This window comes from Halichoerus grypus, chromosome 12, assembly GCF_964656455.1.
Source record: "Halichoerus grypus chromosome 12, mHalGry1.hap1.1, whole genome shotgun sequence".
Taxonomy (NCBI): Eukaryota; Metazoa; Chordata; class Mammalia; order Carnivora; family Phocidae; genus Halichoerus; species Halichoerus grypus.
In genome coordinates this window covers 16,789,183-16,817,033 of record NC_135723.1, presented here as the reverse complement: position 1 = coordinate 16,817,033, position 27,851 = coordinate 16,789,183, and the positions used below count along the sequence as shown (strand labels likewise).

General features: G+C 39.0%; 1 protein-coding gene and 1 long non-coding RNA gene across 6 annotated transcripts in view; one reads left to right on the top strand and one right to left on the bottom strand.

Annotated features, from left to right (window-relative positions):
- Positions 1 to 8,851: 8,851 nt before the first annotated feature.
- On the bottom strand, positions 8,852 to 12,938 carry LOC118530490 (uncharacterized). The gene is made up of 3 exons (XR_013443070.1): positions 12,692 to 12,938; positions 10,633 to 10,756; positions 8,852 to 10,507 (listed from the first exon to the last, which is right to left on the bottom strand). It is a non-coding gene; the product is annotated as an uncharacterized LOC118530490 (long non-coding RNA).
- A 171-nt stretch (positions 12,939 to 13,109) lies between these two features.
- STARD3NL (STARD3 N-terminal like) overlaps positions 13,110 to 27,851 on the top strand; it is a 50,015-nt gene continuing 35,273 nt past the window's right edge. Inside the window, exons 1-2 of one of the 5 annotated variants that reach the window (XM_078059995.1) lie at positions 13,110 to 13,284; positions 18,832 to 19,005. Coding sequence is in view for 3 of the 5 variants with exons in the window: in XM_078059991.1 (XP_077916117.1) it covers positions 13,981 to 14,036 (56 nt within the window). In the remaining 2 variants the exon portion in view is untranslated. Of the gene's footprint in view, positions 13,285 to 13,980; positions 14,037 to 18,831; positions 19,010 to 27,851 lie in introns of those variants that run through there. The other 4 variants (XM_078059992.1, XM_078059991.1, XM_078059993.1 and 1 more) reach the window with 4 other exon arrangements.

Here is a 27,851-nt window from a genome sequence, read left to right as displayed (position 1 = left end):
CAAAAAGAGGAAGAAAGAAATAAAAAAGTAAAGGACAGAAGGAAGGAAGGGAGCATGAGGTAATTCTAACCTTCTTTTCCCTATAAATTCTTAAACAGAAAAAAACAAAACAAAACAAACAAAACCAAAACCCTTACTAACTCTATCAGTTTCTGTTGATAGTGAATTTCACCAAGAGTGAACATTAGCATTATAGTTCTGTCTGTATTATTTATCTTTTTTTAGGAGCCTCTTTATGTATAACACAATTTTATGGAGAAATTTTACATCAACATGGTGCTTTTAAGAATTACTAACAATGCCTTTATTTCTTTTTTTAACACAGAAAGGACATCAACTTACTGACACTTATAAAAAGACTAAGAGAACCTCCAATAGGTCAAAAAAGCAATCTGGAAAACTTTCTTTGAAAAAAATTAATGAAAAATGGTAAACATTGCTTTCCTGGATATTCTGCCATTATTTTGGCCCTTCCTCACATGTTATCACTAGAATCTTATAGGAGCTGCTTCCTGCCAACATAAGCATTGTGTGAAAACTTTACAAACATCACTGGGAAGAATAAACCAATGACCTCTGTATGACTTCTTAGCAACTTTGCAAGACAGAGGCCTAATTTGACATGTGGATTTGGTGGTTTGCCCAGCCTTGGCTAACATCAGGTCCACATGGAAGAGGGGTGTGCAGTGGCTCCAACCCCCAGGGAACCAGCTCAGTCTCATGTGCCATGACTCACAGTGGCACAAGAGAGCCTCCTTCCTGGCTGTCTTGACTCACTGTGGAGCAGAAGAGGATGCTCATTGGGGTTGTGGTCCTGTTACGTGAGAGACCGCGGTGAGCTAAACAACTTCACCAAGATGCAACCAAATCCCTCAAATTAGGAGAGAACAGGATGAGAAAGACCAAATTCACTGATGGTTTGAGTTGGCAAAATTCTATGAAGTTCTAACATTAGCTCTGGGCTCATAAATCATGTTTTCCTTTGTCTTCTCGACTTCTAGTAATTAAATTGCTACAACCGAGTCATCTTTTCAATAAATTCTACAGGAATTTCCATTCTGTTTAAGAGTGACTCAACATTTAAAGTCTATCCTGAATCAGACCCAATGTCCCAACTTGCCTCCAAGCCCATGTCTCTTTGGACAGTACACCTACTGCCCTTCCCAACAGCCATCCACTATTGCGTTCTTCTCTAGGACTGGGGTGTTGTTTTTTTAAATTGAAACCTCCAATCCCAGGTTTTTAACTTTTTTACTTATATGGTAGTATCATTTTATGGGAACTAAACTGTAATGTATACTTGATTTGTCAAATTCCTAAATTACTAGAAAGATTGTCCCTTTAGATAAACTCCTTAAACTGTTTTAGTTGCAGACTAATAAATAATAAAGGGAATATAAGAAAAACATTAGAACAAAATGTGTTAATCCTTCTTTTCATCATATGACCAAACATAGCCTCTCTCAGAATCTAAAGTGATTTATCAGCTTAGATAATAAAGGAAGCTATAGTTTCATGTACCATTCAGTCAAGGCTACCCTCAAGGCTGCTCACACATTGCTACCTCCATTTCTTTTCCTAAAATGCTTGTCCTTCTCCATCTTCCACTTACCTTCTTACTGCTTTATATTACATCCTTAAGACCCAAGTTACAATTAATCTCATATATCTATTAATATTTATTTATTTGAGAGACAGACAGAGAGAGAGCATGAGTGGGGGGTGGGGCAGAGGGAGAGAATCTTCAAGGAGACTTCCCGCCGAGCAGGGAGCCTGACGCTGAACTGGATCTCATGACCCTGAGATCATAACTTGAGTCAAAACCAAGAATCAGACAATCAATTGACTGAGCCACCCAGGGCCCCCCAAGTTACAATTAATCTCTTTAAGTAAATATTGGCATAGGTGCTTCACTCTGCTAGGATTTCTATTCTGTATTCCCTTTTTATTATTATTTTTGAAGTATAATTAACATACAATGTTGTATTAGTTTCAGGTGTACAACATACTGGTTTGACAATTCTATACATTACTCAGGGCTCAGAGAGTCACCATATATGTTATTACAGTATTATTGACTATATTCCCTATACTTTTATACTTATTTATTTTATAACTGGAAGTTTGTACCTCTTAATCTCCTTTATCTATTTCACCCATCCCCTCACTCACCTCCTTTCTGGCAACCACCAGTTTGTTCTCTGTATTTAAGAGTCTGTTTGTTTCTTTCTTTGTTCATTTGTTCTGTTTTTTAGATTCCACATACGAGTAAAATCATATGGTATTTGTCTTTTTCTGTCTAACTTATTTCACTTAGCATAATACCTTCTAGGTCCATCCATGTTGTCACAGATGGCAAGCTCTCATTAATTTTATGATATACAAGACATACAAATGGCCAACAGACACCCGGCATGGGGCTCACATCACTAATCATCAGGAAAATGCAAATCAAAACCACAATGAGATATTACTTCACATCTGTCAGAATGGTTAGAATCAAAAAGCCAAGAGATAACAAGTGTTGAGGATGTGGATGCACTGTTGGTGGGAATGTATACTGGTGCACCTTCTGTGGAAAACAGTATGGAGATTCCTGAGAAAATTAAAACTAGAAATACCCTGTGATCTGGTAATTCCACTACTGGATACTTACCCAAAAAAACAAACACTAATTTGAAAGACATATTCTATATTCTCTTAATCTTGCTCACTCTGACTTAAATCTTTACCACTTCATCATTTTCCAAACATGGTTTTCTCTAGTCGCTCATGACTCTTTTCCTGGCCCTTCTCTGATCTCTGAATTCACTGTGTCTAAGTTTCCTTTTGGTCTCTTCTGCTTTCACCTACTCCTTAACTGATGATATTCCCCAGGATTCTGCCCTTGGTTGTCCTCCCTTTTCAATCTGTACTCCTCTTGAGTGATACCATCCTGAAGTGTCTCTCCTGAACTATCTAGGTTTATTTTATTTTTTAAAAATATTTATTTATTTGAGAAAGAAAGAGGGAGGGGGAGGAAGGGGGCAGAGGGAGGGAGAAAACCTTAAGCAGACTCCCTGCTGAGTGCAGAGCACCACACAGGGCTCCACCCCAGGACCCCAAGATCATGATCTGAGCCAAAATCAAGAGTCAGACACTCAACTGACTGAGCCACCAGGTGCCCCTGAACTCTCTGGGTTTATAATCTAGATGCCTACTAGACACAAAATTCCAAATGAACCACACCTATTTCAAACATAAAATGTTCAAAAGGGAGTTTATAACACAGACCCTATCCAATCCAGCTTTCCTCCTGAATTCTTGATGAAGTTAATGGTGAAATCCCCTCTTCCCTATTCTTATTTTCCCAAACAAATAGTCACATCTTGTCCATTCTATTTCTTTAATAGCTTACATACATATTCATTGCTTCCTTTCCAATCCATATGAATGCATTTTACTGATTTCCATTATAAACATAACTACTGCAAGCCTGCATATCCCATAGAGACTAACTAGTGGCAGCATAGAGGACAGATTAAATGGGAGCGCTATATTGCATGAACATTGTAAAATGCTTATTCATTGTATCATCATTCAGCAAATTTTTCTAAGCACCTGATCTGGGACAGAAAAAAGGTGTAGCTAGCTAAATGGAAAGTCGGAGGAGGAGTGGCAGATGAGTTGGGCATAGAGTGGTAGAATTTTCTGTATTAAGTTCTATTTTTACATTTACATAGCTTTGGTAGAATGTGGTAAATATGTTTCATGTAATTTCGATAATTCTTCCATATTTAAAATAGCTATAGGTCTCTCCACTACCTCAAATCCATGGATGTTTGGGAAAGAGAAGAAAACTCAATTTAAACATTTTTCTTTGGAGCGGGGATAGGTCAGTGAATTGCTATTTTTTTAAACTGAAGTGAAATTCACATAACATGAAATGAACATTTTAAAGAAAACAATTCAGTGGTGTTTATTTAGTGCACCCCAAACATTGTGCAACCACCCTCTATAAAGTTCTAAAACATTTTTGTTACTCCAAAGGAAAAACTCTTATCCCTCAAGCACTTGCTCCCATTCTAGTCCCCCTTCCCTGATAAGCATAAATGTACATTCTCTCTATGGATTTACCTATTCTGGATATTTCATACAAATGGCATCATACAATACATGATCTTTTGTGTCTAATTTTTTTCACTTAGCATAATGTTTTCAAGGTTCATTCACACTGTAGCATGTTTCAGTACTTCATTCCTTTTTATGGCTAAATAATATTCCATTGTATGTATTTACCAAATTTTGCTTACCCATTCATTTATTGATGGATGTTTTAGCTGTTTCCACCTCTTGGCTATAGTGAATAGTGCTGCTGTGAATATGTGTGTACATGTATTTATTTGACTGTTTTTTGGGTGTGTGTGTGTGTACACACCTATAAGTAGAAATGTTGGGTCATACTATGTATAACTTTTGGAAGAACGCCAAACTGTTTTTCACAAAAATTGCATCATTTTACATTCCCAGCAAAATGGACAAGGGTTCCAATTTTTCCACATCCTTGCTAATACTTTTATTTTCCCTTTTTATTGGGGGGACTGTTTTTGTTTTGTTTGCCATTCTAGTGGGTGTGAAGTGGTACTTCACTGTGGTTTTGATTTTCATTTCCCTAATAATTAATGATGGATATTGAGTATCTTTTCATGTCTCATTGGCCAATCGTGTATCTTCTTTGAATAAATGTCTATTCAAGACCTTTGCCTATTTTTTTATTTGATTGTCTTTTGTTGCTGAGTCATGTGAGTTCTTTATATAATCTGGATACTAGACTCTTATCAGATACATTATTTGCAAATATTTTCTACAATTCTGCAGGTTATTTTTTCACTTTTTTTTTTTAAAGATTTTATTTATTTATTTGACAGAGAGACAGAAGAGCACAAGCAGAGGGAATGGCAGAGGGAGAGGGAGAAGCAGGCTCTGCACCGAGCAGGGAGCATGATGTGGGACTCGATCCCAGGACCCTGGGATCATGACCTGACCGAAGGCAGACGCTTAACCATCTGAGCCACCCAGGGGCCCTCACTTTCTTGATACTGTTCTCTGACGCACAAAACTTTTTAATTTTGATGAAGTTCATTTTATTTATTTTTGTTGTTTTTCAAACTTTTGTTGTCAAATCTAAGAATCCACTGTTAAGTCCAAGGACATAAAGATTTACCCCTATGTTTTCTTGTTAGAGTTTTATGGTTTTACCTCTTATATTTAGGTTATTGGCTCTTTTTGAGATAATTATATATATAATATGTATAAGTACATATATATACACACAAAAAAATATATGTATCAGTGAGTTAGGGGTCCAATTCTCTTCTTTTGCATATATATGCCCAGTTGTCCCAGAATGATTTGTTGAAGACTATTCTTTACCCTATTGAATGGTGTTGGCGTCTTTGTTGAAAATCACTGTGCTACAGATGTTTGGGCTTATTTCTGGACTCTCAATTCTATTCCATTGATCTATATGTCTCTATTCCAGTATCATACTTTCTTTATTATTATAGCCTTGTTGTAAGTTTTAAAACCAGAAAGTATGAATTCCCCAAATTCATTCTTCTTTTTCAAGACTGATCTATTTGGACCCCCTTACAATTCTATATGAATTTGATCTATCAATTCTATATGATCAGCTTTTCCCTTCTGAAAAAATGCACATTTTGGCAGAGATTGTACTGAATCTGTAGATGACTTTGAGAAGTACTGCCATCTTAATAATACTGTTTTCAATCTATGAACATGAGATGTCATTCCATTTATTTAGTTCTTAAATTTCTTTCAGCAATGTCTTATAGTTTCCAGTATAGAAGCCTTTCACTTCATTGGTTAAATTCATGCCTCCCCTTTTTTATGCTCATGTAAATGGAATTGTTTTCTTAATTCCATTTTCTTATTGTTTATGGTAGTGTATAGAAACACCTGATCAGAAACACACCTGATTTTTTGAGTTGATGTTGTACCTGCAACTTTGCTGAAATCATTTATTAGCTCTAGTAGGGTTTTTTAAAAATTCTTTGGATTTTCTATATATAGGGTTATACTACCTGTGAATACCTATAGTTTTACTTCTTCCTTTCCAATTTGGATACGTTTTATTTCTGCTCTGTTCCTTTTCTACCCAGGGACCAGGGTCCCATACTGGGAATACAGGCTCCCATCTTCAAGATCACTACAGAACCAGGAGGGGCCTGGTTAAGGGCAAGTAAAAACACCCAAAACTATTTTACAACTACAAAGTTGCCTTTTCCTTAATTCAGCACGTGCTTGTGTTGTAAACTTTTGTCTGTTTTCCAGACTTCTGAGAGAGTTGATTCCGATACTTTTTGCCTAATTTTTTAATGTTTCTGTGGACGAGTAGGTTATTGGAGCTGCCTACTTCACCATTTTCACCTTTGTCGTTCCAAATATTTTTCTTGTGGGGCACATCACTATTCTAGGCTACGGGACACCAAAATAATATTATTCACACCTGTCAACATACTCAATCCATTTTGAGCTATAACTTGACTATTTGGTATCAGACCAACTTCCTACCAAGAATAACCACAATGCTGGATTAAATTTGAAAAGAAAACAGTTCCATCAAAGAGTAACCAGGAGAGACAGCATAGGTATCTCATCTTACATAATGTAGTAGAGATTTTTGTCACCAGCAGACATACTCTAAAACTTAACAAAGAATGCAATAATTTCAAATGTAATCCCAGAAAAGCAAAAAGTAATAAAAGACTAAGTAAAGGAAAAATATATGGATAAATCTAAATTCCTCTATATGAAATAAAATAATATTTTGTTGGGTTCTTAAAGTTAATAGAACTTAAAATACATGACAAAAATTGCCCCAAAATCAGGAGTTGGGTAAATGAAATTAATGTTCTAAAGTCCTTGCATTTTCTAGAAATTAGAAAAAGTATTAATTTGTAGTACATTCTAGTAAAATGAATATTTTATAATGATCAAATAAGCCATAGAGTAAGAAAAATACACACAATACACATATCTGACATAGGAATCATATCTAAAATATAGAAAAACCTCCTTGAAATGACACAGACGGTCTATTTTTTATTATTAAAATAATGTATTATTTGTTTCAGGGGTACGTCTGTGATTCATCAGTCTTACACAATACACAGCGCTCACCACAACACATACTAATTTTAAATTGAGCAAAAGACTTGAACAAGTGGCATATAGACATATGAAAAAGTGCTAAACTCTTTTTGTCATCCAGGAAATGCAAATTAAATCTACAATGTGATGCCCCTATGTACGCATGTGTAACATCACAAAAAGACTTCCATGCTGTTTTCCATTTTACATCCCCACAGTGTACACGAATTCTAATTTCTCCACATCCCATCAACACTTGTTATCTTTTGTTAATATCCATCTTAACTGATATGGGATGTATATCTCATAGTGATTTTGATTTGCATTTCTCTGATTAGTGATGTGAAGCACATTTTCATATATCTGTTGGCCATTTGTATGTCTTCTATCGAGAAATGTCTATTCAAGTCCTTTGCCTCTTTTTTAATTGGGCTATTTTTTTTTTAATTAAAGAGTTGTAGGAGTTTTGCAGGGAGGTGGACTATATAAGGAGCTCCTTATATATATTTTGCAGGGAGGGGGGCTAACACCTTATAAGATATGTGGTTTGCAAATATTTTCTTTCATTTTTAGGCTGCCTTTCCATTGTGCTTTTTCCCTTTGTTGTGAAAAAGCTTTTGTTTGATGTAGTCCCACTTGTCTACTTTTGCTTTTGTTTTGTTTTGTTTTTGATGTCCAGTCCATATAGCTATGAAACCATTGCCAAGACTAACATCATGAAGTTTTTCCCGTTTTCCTCTAGAAGTTTTACAGTTTCAGGTCTTACATTTAAAGCTTTAATCCATTTTGAGTTGGTTTTGTGTTTGTTGTGAGATGGGAGTTTATTTTCATACCTCTACATGTGGATATCTAGTTTTTCCAACCCCATTTGTTGAAGACATTATGCTTTTCCCATTGTGTATTCTTGACACCACTGTTTAAGATTAGTTGCCTATATATGTGTGGGTTTATTTCCAGGCTCTCTAGTATGTTCTATCAGTTTATGAAGTCTTTTTATGCCAGTATCATATTAACTATGGCTGCTTTGTAATATATTTTGAAATCACGAAGTGTGATGCCTCCAGCTTTGTTCTTTCTCAAGGTTGCTTTGGCTATTCTGGGTCTTTTTTTGTTCTACATAAATTTTAGGATTATTTTTTCTATTTCTGTATAAAATGCCATTGGAATTTTGATGAGAATAGCACTAAATATGTAGATTGCTTTGGTAGTATGTCATTTTAATAATATTAAGCCTTTTGGTCCATGAACGTAAAGTGTCTTTTCACTTTTTTATGTTGTTTTTTTTTTAAGATTTTATTTATTTATTTGAGAGAGAGTGTGTGTGTATGAGAGAGCACAAATGCAAAGGGAGAAGCAGGCTGCCCATTGAGCAGGGAGCCCGATGCGGGGCTCCATCCCAGGACCCTGGGATCATGACCTGAGCCAAAGGCAGATGCTTAACCAACTGAGCCACCCAGGCACCCCTGTGTTTTCTTTAATTGGTTTCATTAGTGTATTATCATTTTCAGTGTACAAATCTTTCATCTCCTAAATATTTTGTTGTTTTTGATGCTAATGTAACTGAGAACATTTACCTAATTTCCTTTTTGGATAATTCATTGCTAGTGTATGGAAACACAAATGATTTTTTAAAAAAGATTTTATTTATTTACTTGAGAGAGAGAGAGGGCGCACAAACAGGGGGAGTGGCAAAGGAAGAGGGAGAAGCAGGCTCCCTGCTGAGCAGGGAGCCCAATGCAGGGCTCAATCCCAGGACCCCAGGATCATGACCTAAGATGAAGGCAGATGCTTAACCTACTGCACCATCCAGGTGCCCCAGCAACTGACTTTTGTATGGTGGTTTTTATATCCTGCAACTCTCCTAGATGCATTTATTCATTCTAACAGATACGTGTGTGTGCACGCACGTGTGTGTAATCATCAGGGTTTTATATATATGATCATATAATCTGCAAACATAGACAATTTACTTCTTTTCCAACTTGGATGCATTTTATTTCTTTTTCATGCCTAATTGCTCTGGCTAGGACTTCCAGTAGTATGTTGAATAGAAGTGGTAAGAAAGAGTACCTTTGTCTTGTTCCTGATCTTAGAGGAAAAGTTTTTAGTTTTTCACTATTAAGCAGAGGTTAACTGTAGGCTTGTCATATATGGCCTTCATTATGTTGAGGTGTATTCTTTCTATACTTGAGAGTTTTAACATGAAGGGATATTGAATTTTGTCAAATACATTTTCTGCATTTATTGAGATGATCATATGATTTTTATCCTTCATTCTGTTAATACGTTTATTGATTTGCATTCTGGCATCCCAGGAATAAATTTTATTTGATCACAGTATATGATCCTTTTAATATGCCATTGAATTCTGTTTGCTAGAATTTTTGTCCCAAATTTTTGCATCTAGAATTTTTTTTAGATTTTTACATCTATGTTCATCAGAGATATGGACCTGCAGTTTTGTTTTCTTGCAGTGTCTTTTTCTGGTTTTGGTATCAGTGTAATGCAGGTCTCGTACCATGAGTTTGGAAGTGTTGCGTCTCTTTAATTTTTTGGAAGAATTTGAGAAGGAATGGTATTAATCCTTTACATGTTTGATAGAATTCACCAGTGATGTCATCTGGCCCTAGGCTTTTCTTTGTTGGGAGGTTTTTGATTACTGATTCAATTTCCTTACTTGTCTATTGGTCTGTTCATATTTTCTGTTTCTTCTACCATATGATCCAATAATTCCATTCCTGAGTATATATCCAAATTGAAATCAGGATCTCAAAGAGATATCTGCACTGCCATGTTTATTGCAGCATGATTCACAAAAGTCATGATTTAGAAACAATCCAAATTACCATCAACAGATGAATGAGTAAAGACAATGTGGCAGATTCATACAATACAATGTTATTCAGCCTTAAAAAAGGAAGGAAATTCTACCATTTGTGACATCATGCATAGACTAGAAAACATTATGCATTTTTCAAGCATTTAAAAAGAATGCATTATCTATACCTCTACATTTTTGTCAAAATTCATTTTTCATTTTAAATGTCCTTTTATCTAAGTAACAATTGCTTTGAAGCAAAAGCTAAAGTGTTAATCCATGCATTTCTGGCCTTACAAATTTAACTGTGTAACAATTGCATTATCTAGTTCTAATTGCTTAAAAGTCATGTGATAGACCAGTTGCACAACCAGAGACATGTTCTTACTCTGACATTGTTTCACTTAGTTCAGTCATAACTTTTTCTTTACAGCATCTGTCTTGCCCAGACAATTTCTAGGGATTTCTGGAATACAAAATCCAGGGCCAAAACTTATCCTGGCCATCCAGGCAAACATGGGTCCCAAGAGCCTGAACCTGGAGGGGACAGAGAAATTTTCAGGTTTAGGTGCCAGGTCTGGGGAAGTCTGCAGTGAGGGCTAAGACGGGCTGCAGACAGAAAGGAGTAGAAGGTGACCCATAGTCACCACAGCATCTCTTACCTGCTGTAGTCCCCTCACGATGATTATCCTCAGGGCAGACACTGAAGACCAGCCCAGTTTGGGGCTTTCATGAGGTTTGGTGTGAGGAACAGGAGACATCGTATCACCATGGAAAACATTATGCCTGGAAATAAGTCAGTCACAGAAGAACAAATCCTGCATGATTCCTCTTATACAAAAAATCTATGTGAGCCCATAGTTAACAACAGGGTGCTGTGCACTTAAAAACTTGTTAAGAAGGTAGATCTCATGCTATGTGCTCTTACCAACAAGAACAACAACAAAAGCAAGGGGACACAAGAAATATTTTAGTGGTGATGGATATGTTTATTATCTTCTTTGTGGTGACGGTATATGCATATGTCTAAACTCCTTAAGATTTATACTTTAAATATATGCAACTTTTTGTATATTCAATTTGTCTCAACAAAATTGAAAAGAAAGAAAAAAAGAGGATGAGCACAAAACAAAACTGAGAATATCAAGTGTTGGCAAAGATGTAGAGCAACTGGAATTTTCATTCATTGCTAGTGAGTTGTAAATTGGTAAACCAAAACACTATGTGGCAGGGTCTACTAATAGTGAATATATGCATATCCTGTGGCACAGTAATACTACTTCTAGGAAAATCAAATGTGTAACTATGTGTATCAACAGAGATCTACAAGAATATTCATAGTACTATCACTTGTGGCCACCCCAAACTTCAAACAACTTAACGTCAAGCAATATTAGAATAAAGAGAGAAACTTTGGAAGTATATACAACAATGAAAACAAACTACTAAATTTTTAATATGAATCAATATTACAAACATATTATTGAGCAAAAAGAGCCACACAAGAGTACATATTACCTGTGTCCATTTACAAAGGTTCAGGCAGGCAAAACTAATTTTGGTGGTAAAATTCAGAATAGTAGCTATTTGTGTGTAGGAATGCAATGACTAAGACAAGTATGAGGAGAGATTCTATATTCCTGGTAAATTTTCAAAATCTTGGTCTAGGAGATGCTTACACAAGCTCATTCATTTTCCCACCAAGACATACACTCATGATTACTGCACTTCTTTGCACACGTTATCCCTCAAAAATTTTTTCACACTGATCAATTCAGAAATTTTTTTAAATTATATTTTTTCTATTTTAGCAAGGGTGCAGGGAGTTGCTCATATATTAGAGGTAGGAATGTAAGTTGTAACAGCTACTTAAAGGAGCAAATGAAAGAATCTACTATGAAGATTTAAAATCTACTATGAAGAATCTACTATGAAGATTCTCTATCCAGCACATTCACTTGTTAGCATTTCTACCCTGGAGAACACTTGGATATAGGTACAAAAAGGAGCATGCACTTAATTTTGAATGTGGCAATGCTTCTAATAGAAAAACAAAAAGGAAATGAAGTACATATCCAAGGGTAAGGAAATCATAAACCGTATCTATTGGTTCCGAGGACTACCATGCAGGATTTTAAAAGAATGAGGTAGATCTATATAGAATTACGGAAAAATCTCAAGGATATAATGTTGATTTGGAAAAAAGGTATACACATATGTAAAGGCATAGGAACTAGGAGTCATCATATAGGGACTGGGTTTGTAATTAGTGCCTGAAAAGGATTTTAGCCTATTTGCAACGTTTACATTTATTATTATGTGTAACTTAATAGCACTTAGAAGTCTCTTTGAAAGACTATCCAACCAGAAAGTAACAGTGGTTCCCTTCAGTAGGCGAACTGAAAGCCTGAGAAACTGGAAGCAGAATAATTTTCACTATATGACCTTCAACACCTTTAAATATTTGAACGATATAACTATAGCATCTATCGGTAAAAAGTTCAATTAAAACTTAAAGGTAATTTGAATTAAAACAATAATTAAAAGGCGCCCCACCTCGTGGGAAAACATACAAATATAATTAAATGTGACTACTATTAAGATCGGACTGTTAATTATGCGACAGGATCACAGAGAAAGGGGTCTCCTAAATAAGTCTGGGGGACGTGAGGAGAATTCAAAGTGGAGGTGACGCTTGAACAGAGAAACGAAAGGTCCTACTTTTCCATTCCTGGAGCGCTCAGTGCGAGGTGCCTGGGGCCCTGAAATCCAGGCCATGACTATTTTCCACGAACCGGAACCTAAATCTCCACCAAGAGACTGCAGGAAAGCAAAAGAAGCAGAATCTCCGACACGGGGTAGGCGGCTGCTTAACAAAACGGTGTGGGACAACGCTCACTCAAACACAACCAGCTCGGGGCTCTCAGAACGAATTCCAGATTTCCACCCTCCCCTCCGGCCAAACCAGCCCGCCCTCTCCCGCCTTCCCGTGTCGCTTACTGGGCAGCAAATGATCGACAGACCCATCCACCAATCGCCGGCTCTGTTACGGGGGCACGCAGGCCCCAGCCTAGTCTTTGGTCCCTCGGGCGAGATGAGCCTCTGTGCGTCGACGTCAGCGTGTTGACGTCACGGGCCGGGTACTCGAGGAGGACAGCGGGTGGCTGACTGCGGGCGGTGGGCTGCGCGTCGGCTGCGGGGCTTGGTTCCCCGGTCCCGCCCCGCCAAGCCCCGCCCCTCCGCCCGCGGGCGCAACCACGGAACCGCGGTCCCCGGGCCAGCCTGGGGCGGCCGGCCCGAAACCACCCGATAAGGTAGGCTGGGTTTCTCGTCACCCTATTTGACAGATTGGAAAACTGAGTCACCCGGGACCAGATGACTTGCCCGGGGCTCACGGGAGACCCGTGAACGCAGGCCAGAGCCCGAGCGTCGGGTGTTTGCCGAGCGCTGCGCGGTCCTCGGGGAGGAGGAGGGGCTAGGCAGGCTGTGTTTATAAAGGATGCAAAAGTGAAGTTGTAGAATGCTGAGCCCCACCTCGTTCCAGTGCTTGGGCTGGGATGCTGGGACTGGATGCAGGTAGTGAGGTCTGCATTCCTTCACCCTGCGGACCCCGAGGAGTCCTCGGTGGGATCCCACCCCGTGCTGGCGCCATGCGCCCTCCAGAGTTACCACGAATGGTGACTAGGGTGATGTGTGCGTTATACAGACAAGGTCGATCATTGGCCTCTTTTATTCATTAAGAAAATCTGTGTTCAAAACAAAACAAAATTTAAAAAATCAAAGCACAAGTTATAAGTGTTGTGGCCCTAGTTTCATTTCACTGCCTTGCCCACTCATGGTATCCAACCATATTTTGAAATCTCAGTAGCATGCTTATTTTTGCTTAGGATTTTCTAGAAAGAGATTTTTTTTTCTCTTTTGTTCAAATATGGGTTAACATCGTGGAACTTTTCTGACCCTTCCGTTAATGTGCCAGTTATTCACCATGTCATTTGTCTTCTATTTCACAGATGGAATCACTGAATTCATCACTTGACTCAGTAATAGTTTGGATAAATTTAGCAAGGTAACAAAGTAACAGGTCTAATCTCTCAAATATACTGGAATTAGTTCAGATTGTTTACCTCAGAATCTTTGTTGAAAAGGGTTCTGAAAGATAATTCACATCTATATACCATCTACCCATCCACCCTCTTTCTAAAAGCAGGATCTCCAAAAATAAAACTTTTACTACCCTTGCTTTATTTATAGACTCATGCCTATAAAGTGAAAATGTGCAGTGTACGATATATGCATACATATATAATATTTTCATAAAAAATTCATTCTCTTTAAATCTTGCTATCTTAAACATTGAACTTTTAAGTCTGCATGATTGCATAAAACTGTTGAAAAAGTGAAATTGAAGTCACTTTGGGGGACTTTTCCTTACTTATGTTCACATGATGGCAATTTTAATCATTTGAATTTATTCTTTGAACAGGTTTATCAGATGAATACCTCATATACGCCACATATTGGTTTAAGGTGTTGGAGATTGAGTGCTGAAAAATTTACTTAGGGTTCCTGCCGTCAAAGACCTTCTGTTTTGGTGGAGATACAATAAACATGTAAACAAAAATGACTATTTTAGATAATGATAAATGATAGAAAAAATAGTTCAGGATAAGGGGATAGAGTGTGACTGGGATGTGGGGGAGAAGAGGGAATTTAGATATGGTGATCAGAGAAGTCTTTGAGGAAGTCACAGTTTAATGAGACCTGAATGTTTAGAATGAGTCAGCCATGGGAAGATCTGGTGGAAGTTTCTAGGCAGACACTGCAGTGCAAAAGAGCTAAAGGAAAAATGGGCTTAGCATGTTCCAGGGGTAGAAGAGAAGCCATCTGGAATGGCATGAACCTCGGAGAGAGGTGGGGGGAGATGATACTTGAGAGGTGGGCATGAGCTGCATTATCTGAACCCGGTGCAGACAGGCAAAAGGCCTAGGATTTGTGTATTGCCAAATCCTTCTTTATTTAATGATGCTCATAGACTCTAGCCAGCTCTCTGTTTTATTTTAGTTATGAAATCATTACAGCAATTCATTATATATATTTTTTCACGAGTAGTCTTCTCTCTTAATGAAAATATGTCTTCCCTCGAGCACTGTGTCCCATGCTGTTTTTTTCCTGTTCATTATTATGTGCAGGACTCTCAGCCTCTGCTTATCTTCAGCTCCCTGCTTTTATCCTTCCTTCCTATGAGTCCTCCAGTATTGTCTTTATGTGTTCGCCCTTTGGAAAGGACTGGCAGTCAATCCCTGCTCTTGTCTGAGCTGAGTTCTAGGAAACTGCATTGTCAAGTGGATTACCATTTTCCGTCAGAACTTTTAACTGACCAGAGACTTAACATCTGCCCTTATTTAGTGCCTACACTGTGCCAGGTGCATTACATACATTCTTTCCTTCCAACATATTGCAAAGGTAAATATTACTCCTTCTTGATCAGAAAGGAAGCTTGTACTTCAGCCATCCAGCTAGTACTGAGTGAGCATAGATTTGAACACTCCAATTAGCCTGAACCCAAAGCCTAATCCATGTTACTCTACCTCCCTGCTTCCCTGAATACATAGCAGCAGCTACAAATCTCTATTATTTGAAATTATATTTTTTGAAATGGTATTTTAGAGATCATGATTCAGTCCTCTCATTTTATAAAGATGTTATTTATTTATTTGAGACAGAGAGAGAGAGCCAGAGTAGGGGGAGGGACAGAAGGAGAGGGAGAAGCAGACTTCCCACTGAGCAGGGAGCCTGATGTGGGGCCTGATCCCAGGACCCCGAGAATCACCACCCCAGCCTAAGGCAGATGCATAACCGAATGAGCCACCCACGTGCCCCCAGTCCTCTCATTTTAAAGTTCAGGCTGTGGAAGCCCAGATTTTCAAGGCATAACTGGTACCAAATTCTCACCTTACTGGTTCTCAGCCTAATATTTTTTTCTGTTGTATCTCATAAAAGTTCCATCACAACGGGTTTCTACATATATGAAAATACAATATTTCTTTTTTTTGAGAGAGAATGAGTGAGGGCAAAGTGGGGGGTGGGTGGTCTGGGAGGGAGGGGCAGAGAGAGAGGGAGAGAGAATTTTAAGCAGGCTCCAGGCTCAGTGCAGAGCCTGAGGCAGGGCTCAATCTTATGACCCTGAGACATGACCTGCAAGAGTCAAACGCTTAACTGACTGAGCCACCCAGGTGCCCCTGAGAATACAATATTTCAACATGATGGATTTATTGTCCGTAAACTCATACAAGGTAGTAATATTTCTTGGGCTAATATAATCCATTGTTTTATTGTCCTTCCCTTTTCTCAGCAGGGAGCAGGTGTAAACTTTCTGGATAAATCTTTGATTTTTGTTAGTAGACAGTGGTTTCAAAATGACTATATCTTTTAAAGATTTTATTTATTTGATGGAGAGAGAGCGAGTGAGCACGCACGCAAGCAAGGGGAGCAGCAGGGAGAGGGAGAAGCAGGGAGATGGATGCGGGGCTCGATCCCAGGATCCTGGGCTCATGGCCTCAGCTGAAGGCAGATGCTTAACCGACTGAGCCACCCAGGCGCCCCTAATTCACACATCTTTGAAAGGGAGTTCAAAACTTGTTACTGAATTCTTAGCTTTAGCCTTGTGCTTACAAGTATGGGAATATTGCCTAGAGTTGCTGGCTCATACTTTCTCTTAGCAGGTGGAGTTTCTTCCTAGAATTGAGGAAGCCCTTGGGTCAACTCAGCTTTCTTGGTACTATATAATCATTTAAAAAAATTAAGTAAAAATCAATTCATGAATTTTATGGTTGAAAAATGGGTTACTGTGTTCCTACAATTTAAAAATGCTCATTATTTATTTCCAAGCTTTGCTTATTATGACTGGGATATGGTAGGTGAATAATAGGAAACTTACAAATAGTTTAATTTACTTTCTAGTGACTTCTTGACTCCTATAATGTAATAGGGATTGTCTTTCATTAGTTGAATTAGAGTTATGTTAATGGAATTACTTTCTTTCCTACATGTTGGAAAGTCTTTAAATTTAGGCAAAAGAGAGCTTTTGATCTTTAAGCCATTCACTGGGTATTTTGACTGAGTTTCTCTGTCCTTCAGGATTGTTCATGCAACTGATGTCCATGTTCTGAAGATCTAGGCTGTCATGATTTGGTCTCAGACTCTAGCGCCATCCTTCCACCATGAACCCAGTGCCCCAAACTGAACTGGCTATTTCAACTACAGTGCCTTTGCTTGTGTTCTGCCTGGAATGCCTCATAGATGGACAGATCCAGCCAAAGTTCTGCCCGTCCTTCCATGTCCATTTGTGCTGCTTATTTAATGAGATATTTCCTGTATCTCTAATGGAAGCCTTCTCTTTCATAGCACTTTTGGGAGTCTTTCTCTGTGATGCAGTTTACCAATCCTGGTATCTTTGGTAATACACTCTTTTATACATGGGTGTTCAAATATGTGTGTGCTTGAGCTTAAAAGACACTTAACAATTCATGTTATACATGCAAAGTTTTTTGTAGATTGTAGAGCCCTTTAGTTTTATTTATATTTTTATCATCTCATCTTTGAGAGAAGCACTGTTACGCTTTTCTTGGCTTTGATTCAACAGAACCTCTTTCCTGTTTCAGTTAAGGGTCTGACTTCTGCAGTTACCAAGGGATCCCTTAAGAGGAACTCAAATCTTTCGGTTATAAATGGCGAAGGCACATTGTCACAAGTAAAAATCGTTGTTGCCTGTGTTTATTAGAAAAAATAAGAGCAATTCCACTTTTGAATATTAAAGATTAGAAAAGGCCCAGAGATCCCAGCTAGGGGTGCGTGTGGTGCTGGGCTAAGAAGCCTGGCCCGTATTCCTGGCTCGAGGCAGCTGGGGCTTGCACCGGCGGTCGTGGGTTCTGATGTCCTGCAGAGCTCAAGCCTTTCTGAGCTATTTCACTTGCTTTGCTTGTTCTCAATCTGGATCTGGAAGGTACCTGTTGTGGTAACTCCACATCAAAGCAGGACCTTTCACCCAGGATCCCCACCTGAGCTGTTCAAGCCTGCAGGATATTCCTGGGCCAGGCATTGGGATAGTACTGGGTTTGCTCGTCTAGTTTCAAACCCTTCTCCTCTACTTCTCTTGTCACAGTTTTCCAAAAGAATATCTTGGAACCAGTGGGCATCCTCAGTGTATAAAACTTGGAGTTGAGAGGAATTTGGCCTAGTACCTTCTAAGTTGCGGTAATCACTCAGTCGCATGACCCATGTTTTCCAGGACAGTAGGCTTTTCAAATATTGTGCATTATTGCTCACCCAGGTGTATTCTTGTTTGCTTTCTGTTTTAGGAAAATATATTCTCATGTTTTTGTTTTTGTTTTCTTTAAATTAACCACTTGCTTGTTGAGCTAATGATGTGGAACCAGAGTTTCAAGTACATTTTCCTATTTGTGTCGTAGTTAAATTCATTAAGCAAGGCACTCCTGAGCTATTAGAAATTTCTCCAGCCGAGATAGGAACACCAGCCAGTACTTGCTGTGGGCATTATTGCCAAGAACTAACACTTAAGGAGGGCTTCCTCCGTGCTAGCTGCTGTTCTGATTGCTTTGTGTCTGGATTGCTCATCCTGTTGACATTTTGGGCTGGATATTTTGTTGTTGTTGTTGTGGGGGCTGTCCTGCAGTATTCCTGGACTCTACTCACTAGATGTCAGGGACACCTCCCCGAGTTGTGACAACCAAAAATGTCTCACTGGCCCCAGTACCTGGAGAACCGCTGCTTTGTAGAAATTAATATATTCCTCACAACAGCCCTCTGAAGTACATTGCATTATTTTTGTCCTCATTTTACAGAAGGAGAAGCTGGGTAAAGTTACACAACTAGTAAGCAGAGGACTGACACCAGGCAGTGCTCTTTGTGAACCCCGTCCTCACACAGCCAGCTGAGACTGGGCCCCAACTATTGGCGATCCAAAGACCACGTAAACTAGAAGCCCAAACAAATGCTGAGAAGGACCAGGCAGGGCTGTAAGTAAGTAAGGTGGCCAGGTGGCAAACTGGGGGGCTGGGGAGTATTGCCAGGATTGCCTATATTGGAAGAGAAACTAGAAATTTGGATTTGTGTGGGGAAACTCTCATATTTTAATATTGGCAATTAATTCGGTGTTTATAAGACATCATGCAAGCCAACAGACAGATAAACACTATATAAGGACAAGGTTTGGTCCTGGGGCATCAATTTGCAGTCTTTTTTTATGTAAACTCTGTAGCAGTGTGACATTATAGAGAAGCGTGTGTGCATTTGATGGGGGAAATGTAGTTTCTGTGTGGAGGGCGAGTTTCCCTTTGAAGGCTCTGGAAATGAGGGTGGGTGGGAAAGGGCTTCCAGACTAGAAGGGGCTGTCTTGCTGTTTTTTAAACCAAAGAGTAAAAGCTGGCCATCCGACACCCTTTGAACTTTTAGTGCTCTGCTGTTCAGTGCAGACCATTTGAAAGTTCTGGACTCTTATGCCCTTCAGCAGCATTCGTACCTGTTTCTCTCATGCCCTCTGCTTGTCCAGGTGGTAAAATACATATTTTTATAGGACATCGAGAAAACATAAATTTTGGAGTCCCAGAATGGCTATATCCTGGAGAAGCAAACCACAATTAGACCTCACTTTGTTGGCAGCCAGAAACCCGTTGAGTCCAGTTTAATGCTTTGAAGGGCCAGCATCTCTGCCTGCATTTCAGTAGCCAATGGACAGCTGTGGCCTTCGGTGCATTTTCCTTGTCCTCAGACTCTGGCCTCCTTAGTCGAGCCTGTGTGCCCTTATCCTCTGTTCATGGTGTGAAAAGCGAGCCCACGCTCCGGTGCTGACCATGCATGGCCCTTGTCACCTGTACTCCTTCCTGGTCCAGCTGTTCCTTCTGACGCTTGCTCACGTGGGGCCCCTCCCAGACCGTCTGTGGCTCACTGGTCCTGGACATGCTCGTGCGCCTCTGTTTTTAATTTACTCCAGTCTTCCTCTTATTCTCAATATGTATTTCCTTTCCATTTCTTGCAAAGTCATGCATATTCTCTTGGGCCAGCTTTTTCATGAAGCCTTTTCTGGTCACCACAACCTAAAGTTCAGTCTTCTCTGTATTATAATTACCTTGGGCTTTGATTTCTAATTATTTGTATAACCATTTTACCTCCTTTTTAAAACTATTCTACTTGAGGATCAGGGTCGTGTCTTTCCCATCTTAGTTTTCCTTACAGCTTCTAGCATGGTGTTTTACTTGTGGTAGATAATTACATATCTGTCTGTTTGGGTCCCCTTCATATAGTGGGGTTTCTTTCTCTGTTTCCATATATTTGTATCAGTTTATGTAGTATGTTGTTGGAGCGACTTCAGTAAACAGCATTCAAAATACATTGGAAAAAGAGATGACCAAATTAATTAATTTGGGTGCATTTTGATTCAGTGTTTTGTCAGTTATAGTAATTAAAGAAAGTTCAGATATTCTTGGTTCACTTAATGTAATATATTGAAACTCCAGACGTGTGTAGACTTGCCTAATTTTGGTTAACAAGCACCCAGACTCCAGACTTTTATACGGTGATATTTGTGATTCATTAATTGAACAAACAAATCAAATGCCTAACACATGGCCAGTCATTTCCCTAGGTGAGAAGGATATAGACATGTCTTGTAAGAACTCTTGGTCTAGCACTGAGAAAAGGAAATGTTAACAATGTGTGAAAGATTAGAGGTGCCATTAAAGATATATGACATATGTGTCATCCAATGAGGTGACGGAAAGTTTCTTTGAGGAAGTGGTACTTAAGCTTCCTTAAACAATGCATTGGCTTATTATTGCTGTTGTTTAAGTGCTCCGATGAAAAGGCTCTCCAGGAAGACGGAACATTAGGGCGAAGGCATGGATGGTGAAACTTCCTCCTATACAGGGAACTAAAATAGGGCCCTATGGCTATAGCCCTGGGTGTGAGAGAAATGGAGTTTGGAGTAGAGGGATGAAATGGTTTGTTCAAGTTTTCATTTTTAAAGAAACTAGCATGATACCAGCATGGAGGATGTTTTGGAGATGAGTCTGAATTATGGGAGTAATGTGAATGAGTGGTAATTGGGAAAACTGGAAAAGTCCAGTAAGAGATATTAGGGGAATGACATGGTCACCAGTTCAGAAGGTGGAGCTCACAGCAGAATCAAATTTAATGCATTGTCTTCATAATAAAAGCTGTACCCAAGAAATTATGGGTTATTATTTGTTAGTTTTTCCTACCTTAAACATTTTTGAAGTACTTACAGGTAGTATATATGCTATACATCAATATCTGTATTTTTAAGTCATTCTTACAATTTTCCTTTTGACTTTGTAATTGCTTATCTCTTGTTACATTATTTGAGAGCAAATAATGGAGCTGGTTTCAAACCTTTATCGGGAACCTTGAGAGCTTAAAGAGATGCTACTACTTTTATGATGTCCTCTGCCTCTGTAACGTTCTCTGAATCCATTCTCATTTTGAGGCTATAATTCCGTTTTCTGACTATATTAGCCTATAGTTGCATTGAGTCTTAGAATTAGTGGTCTTTGTTTTTGTGATTCTGTTTTCTTTTTCTTTTTTTTTTTTTGAAGATTTTACTTATTTATTTGAGAAAGAGAGAGAATGAGCAGGGGGGGAGAGGTAGAGGGAGAGGGAGAAGCAGACTCCCTGCTGAGCAGGGAGCCCGATATGGGACTTGATCCCAGCACTCTGGGATCATGACCTGAGCTGAAGGCAGCCGCTTAACCGACCGAGCCACCCAGGCACCCATGATTCTGTTTTCTGAAGCATAAGCTAGATTGATAAAATCATCTGATGCTGATCTCCAGAAGGTCAGTTTCCTGTGTGACCACCTAAGAAGTCTGATGAAAAAAGAAAAGGCTACTCTTTTGTTTTTTTTTTAAATCCAGGCATCAAGATTTTGCTGTTGATTTTCCTTATCTGTCACGTGTACCAAGCCGACCTTCATCCACCGTATAGATCGGTAATCATGTTAGGAACTGTGTGCCATCTTTGTATATTAAGGTGTAGGAGATGACATGTATAACTTCTGCCTCTTGGTAGATACTCCTGGGCAAAGACGTGAATGACATTTCCTTTTATTGGTTTGCTCTGGTTTGTGAATTAGGAAGTTGGCCTTGGATAACACTAGGGGCAGTTGATATTCTGTCTTCCCTGGCATTACTCTTGATGCACCACTTCTCCCAGCATTGGAACCACTAAGGAGCAGTGAGTAGAGGATGGCTTTGTCAGCTAGAGTGACGCTTGGCAGAAACGCTTATTTCTTCTCCTTCACAGAAGGAGTCTTGTGCTGTTGAATGAAGAGAAACCCCACTTGCTTCTGAATAGCCACCTTAGCTTTGCTGTCTACTCGTAAGCTGGCTACTTGGAATTTAGCTTCAGGTCTCCCTGTGTAGAGGAGATAAGTTTGGGGAGGCCTATGGAGAATGTGTGATGAAGACATTCTTAATTCTAGTCATTGAGATGCAGAGAGATGGTTACTAAGAGAAGGGTCCACTTGTAACCACTTGGCTGTGATTCCTGGGAGATCAGTGAGCTCACTGCCTTGGGATATTACTGATTTTCAGATCTAGATCAATAAGATCATAGTTCTGTCCTGAGAACTAAAAGCCTCTATTTGAAAATTGCTTGCAGTAAGCACTGAAGAAATGGCATTACCTGGTACGGACATGTCCTCTTATGCATCGGAAAATGTTTCAGGTTTCTTAACTGAGGGATTTTGTTGGTTTACAGCTTCCTTTGGGGCTTCCGGAGTGTAATCTGAAACTGGCCCATGTGTGTGCAGGGCAGGGACAGAGTGAAGAAAGAGACAGACCACTTCACATTGGTCGTGGCAGTTGTAAGGAACGAAGGAACTTAACTTACAAGGCTTGTCTTGAGCAGCTGCAAGATGAGTAGTTTTCCTCACCTGGCCTCCAGAATCTTAAAATTTTATGTCGAGGCCTCAAGCAAGTTCAGTCAATCACATACCCAGTCCAGATGGTGTCAGCACCACAGTTCTATTTCAAGGCTGTATCTTTGGAGCAGCTTCTGGGCATGGGGAAGACAAGCAGAATACACATTCCAAGGACAGGAAGGGGGGTGGGGAGCTTCCAGGTGGCCAGGTCAAGCTCACAGGTTGGTGGTCATGTCTTCTTGATGATTTCCTCCGACAGACCTCATCTGTCTAGGAAGTAATATGACGGTTGACTCCATCATTGCTAAAGCTGGCAGCACATCCCTAAGAGGAAGTTTTAAATATTCATGAGAATGTGTGCACTAAGGAGCAACATGGTTGCTCTGAATTACCATCAACTGATGGTTGAGAGTACTAATGAATTCAAAATTGGGAAAAATAGTGCTAACCATAATAACTGATTTCCTGTGATTTTTTAGGAGAGCTAAAAGTAGATTTTGTTCTGTGGGAAGAAGAAAAAGTTCTGGAAAATGGTGGGTAGTCAGCAACCAAAAAAATCAGCAGTCTTTTATACCTGTGGAAATGACTCTGTTTGACTCATGAATGGAAATGGGGTTATGTATAGCTTCTCTGACCTAGAAGATTAAAATAAAGTTGTTTCCAGGTGAGCTGTGAAGGAAATACATGAGTATAGAAATTAGAGCTGAAGCTGAGAAAGGGAGAAAAGCTGTAAAATCTGTTTGAGCACCAGAAGAGATCTACTAGGAGGAGAATCAGGGTTTGGAGAGAGACAGTAGAAGTTGAAGGAAGGTAGCTATAAAGACTACGTTGTTCTAGTTATTCTGGGCCACCTGATAGCAGTTTCTGAAAAAGATGAATGAATATTCTTGTTCGCCAGAGTCCATATTGAGAGAGATTTTTTTATTTGAGCAGTGATGGGATATGGCTGTAATATTCCAGCCATTTGACTCAGCCAGTGCTGGTGGCATAACTGGCTACCAAGTTGCCAACCCCTGCGGAGGTAGTGAGCTAACAACATGAACTACCCAATGTGACTGGGCCACTCCATGGCATGCTGCCATTTTGCCAACCTGTGATCTGTGGAAGAACAAATCTACATTGTCAAATGTCCTTCCTCTCTCTGGCTGGCTCATCTTCCCTCGGACCAGACAACACCCAGGGCCATGGTTATTGTCAGGAGTGCTCACTTGACTTCCTTCCTTCCTTTCTCTTCAGTCATTCCCTTCAATTATTTATCTGTCTCCTCAACTAGATGGAAGTTCTGCCGAGAGCGGGGAGACACTTGCATTGCTTTTTGAATCCTTTTAAATGTCCTTGGGGTTTTACATTTTGTAGGTGTTCAGTGCTTATTATTTAACAAAATGGGAACTTTTAGTGGACTGAAAGAGGGCATCCCCTTGTCTCATCTTTTATGGAAAGAAGGGAGAACATTCAAATTTCTGTTCTATTGCATGGTTTTAACTTCCATCCCTATGCTACCTACCAACTCTCAAATTTCTCTCTCTAGCTCAGACCTCTTCCCTGAACTCCTCACTTATTTCCAGCTACTTACTTTAATAATAATAATTACTATCCACTTGGATATTAATAAGCATTTTACACTTTATGTGTCCAAACTAAACTGTTCTTTCTCGAAGTTGCCCCTCCACGATCTTCTCCATTTCAGTAACTAGCAACTCCATCCTTCTATTTCCCCAGGCTGTAAACCTGGAAGTTCTCCTTTTGTCCTTCCTTTATCCCATACCCAGGCCATCAAAAATGCTTTTGGCTCTGTATTTAGAACCAGTCCGTTCTCACCACCTCCATGCTACCACGCTAGTCTACTAAGTCAACCTCTTTCCTGAATGGTTACCATATCTGCTGATTGGTCTTCCTGCTTCTATGGTTCTCTCAGCTAGAGAGCCTCTACTGAAAACCTTCCAGTGTCTTCCTGTCTCATTAAAGTTTTTACACTGGTGTGTAAGGCCCTCCACCCCTTCTCTCTTATCCTCTCCTTCTGCTCTCCAGCTCTGTTACTTAGCTCCAGCCAAGCTGAAAGCTAATGACCTGTCTGCACTCTTGCATGGCCAACTCCACCCCACCTCAGGGCTTTGTCCTTACTCTACCCTCTCCCTGCAATGCTCTTTGCTCCACCTTCTCAGTGAGGTCATCCTGACCATGCAGTTTAAACGTACAGTGCTCTTTTGTTTATCCTCTGCTCCCTTATTTTAGAAAGTCTGCCTTCAACTCAGGTCATGATCTCAGGGTCCTGGGATTGAGCCCCACGTTGGGTTCCCTGCTCATTGGGGAGCCTGCTTCTCCCTCTCCCTCTGTGATCTCTCTCACTCTTACTCTCTCTCAAAGAAATAAATAAAATCTTTTTAAAAAAATAAAAAAGAAAGTAAGCTCTGTGAGGGTAGGAGATATTTTTGATTTTGTTCATTGCCACATCCCCAGTGCTCAGAGGAAGACCTGACACAGCTTTTTGGTGCTCAACACATATTTGTGGAGTAAATAAAGTAGACATGGTATATTCTTGGCAAACTTTGAATTTTCAAAAATTATCAAATGCAATTTTAAAATTTTGTAGTACACATCCAGATTCAGTTTCTCAGTATATATGTTTTAGTTTGCCTCATAAGTTATGAAAACATCAATATGCATTTATCTAGCCATTGGTATATCTTAATATTTTTATGTTAAGTGTCAAATAAAAGTTCACTAATATTTTTACTATTGCTATAGAAATAGATTGCTTAGAAATTAAGTTTCTATAAAAACAGGTTTGGGCTTGGGAGATAAATTAGTGTTGTTAGAAGACTGACTTAAAAATACCATAACATATTTGTTTTCTGCTTTAATTTTTCCAAGTCATTGATATTAATTTCTAAATAAATCTTAGTCTTAAACTATATCGTTAAAAGGTTAAATCCTGTTTATGCACACATGGTTACTTTGATCTGCTGATATAAGCAGAAATTATTGAGTGAGACAAGACTGCAAGAAATGACAGAGTGTTTTAATAGAAGGCCTTGAATATGTGTGTTGAGGGGGAAGGAAGAGGGCCGAAAGTAGCAGCCAAGAGTGAGCAGATTTATCAGGATGGACTATAAGCTTTCATTACATCTCAAGTGAGTAAACAACACTAGAAAAGACCTAGAAAATAAATATTTGGAATAAAACCATGGAAACTATATAGAGAGCTATTACTACGGAGTCGGACATTCTAAATTCTTAAAGAGAAGTAAGAGAAAGAACAGAAGGAAGTGGTGTTGAAATGTAGCAATCAGTGTAGTATAATAAATCAGCTGCATGAATAAAACAGCATCTGATATACCCGAGCCTCAGTGGATGAGGCCTTGTAAAAAATCTCTTTCCCCAAGTGTCTGGGAAGAGTTTGGGTACTAATATATGGAACCAAATGAAGGACAGATTTGGCTTGTAAAAGCTTATAGAAAAGTGATTATCTTGTGCACATTTTCACTAAAGACCTGAGCAGACTTTAGAGCCCAAACTGTTGCTCAGTATACCCTCCACTGTTTCATTTAGGCCTCAGGACAACAGCAAAAAAGGCCATTATTAGGGGTTTGACAGTGGCTGAACATTCAGACAGAATGACTGCTATCTGCAGTCACAAGTACTTAGGAAGTCTTCAACCAATTTTCATTTGTGTGGGGATAATTTGATAGTTACGTAAAGGGCAAAATGATTTGGATGCCTACAGATTATAGAGATTTTCCTTTTAGTCTGTCACTGTCTCAAACCCTCACGTAGAAGAATTATGCAAATGTGTACAAAATCCACGTGCATTCTGTTTCACAGAATGGTTTAAGTGGTTTTCTAGGATGATTCTGGTTCCTCCGTGCTTATAAAGGTAGCTCACACGGTAGCAAAGTTAATTTAAGGATTTTTTTGTAATGAAAATTTGCCTTTGCTCTCTATAATATCTGTATGCTACGTATGTGTATGTATTCTATATACATTATATTTAAATATATATCATATGTATGTTTATAGATACTGGATGGATGGATAGATAAATAGAGGCGACTCTATTACAAAACATCTTTCTGTTCTTCTGTTTTTCTGAACTATTCATAAGTTAAGCTGTGTACTTCATGACACTTACTACTCAGTACTTCAGCATGTGTCTCCTAAGAATAGGGTCATTCTCCTACATAACCAGAAGACTGAACTATAATCAATTACCCAATTGTCTTCTGTGCCTTTTTCTTTTTTCTTTTCTTTTGTCTTTCCGTTCCTTTTCTTTCTTCTTTTCTTTTAAATTCAAGATTCAATCTAGGCTTGTGCATTGCATTTGATAGTTGTGTCTCTTGATGTTTTTTTAAGTTTGAAGAGTATCCACAGCACTTTTCCTTCTTTCTGTTCTTGTTTTGTTTTTAACCACATTGACTTTTTTGAACAGCCCACAGTGCCTGTCTTGGAGAACATCCCAAAAGCTGTGTTTGTCTGATTGTTTCTTTATGACTAAAATCAGGTTAAACATTTTTGCAAGGGTATGTCATGATAGATAATTGGTGTTACGTACTTCTTAATGCATCACATTGGAAGGTATATAATAATGTCAGCTTATTCCAGTATTGGTAATGCCCTTTGATTGGGTACAGATGGTGGCTGCCAGATCTCTTCACTGTAAAGGTATATTATCCCCAATGGAATTATTAGATAATCCGAGGGATAATACTTTGAGACTATGAAGATCCTATTTCTCAACAGCCTCTTAATTTTTAGCATCCGTTGGAAGATTCTTTTCATGGCTCAGTTACTCCAGCCGAGTTACAGTTACTAATCCTCCAGTGGGTTACAAATTGTTGATTTTTCTAATTTTATTATCTCTTCTTCCTTTTTTATCTGACATTTTTTTCTGTAAAGGAGAACTTCTACCTCATCTCTCTCTCTCACTTT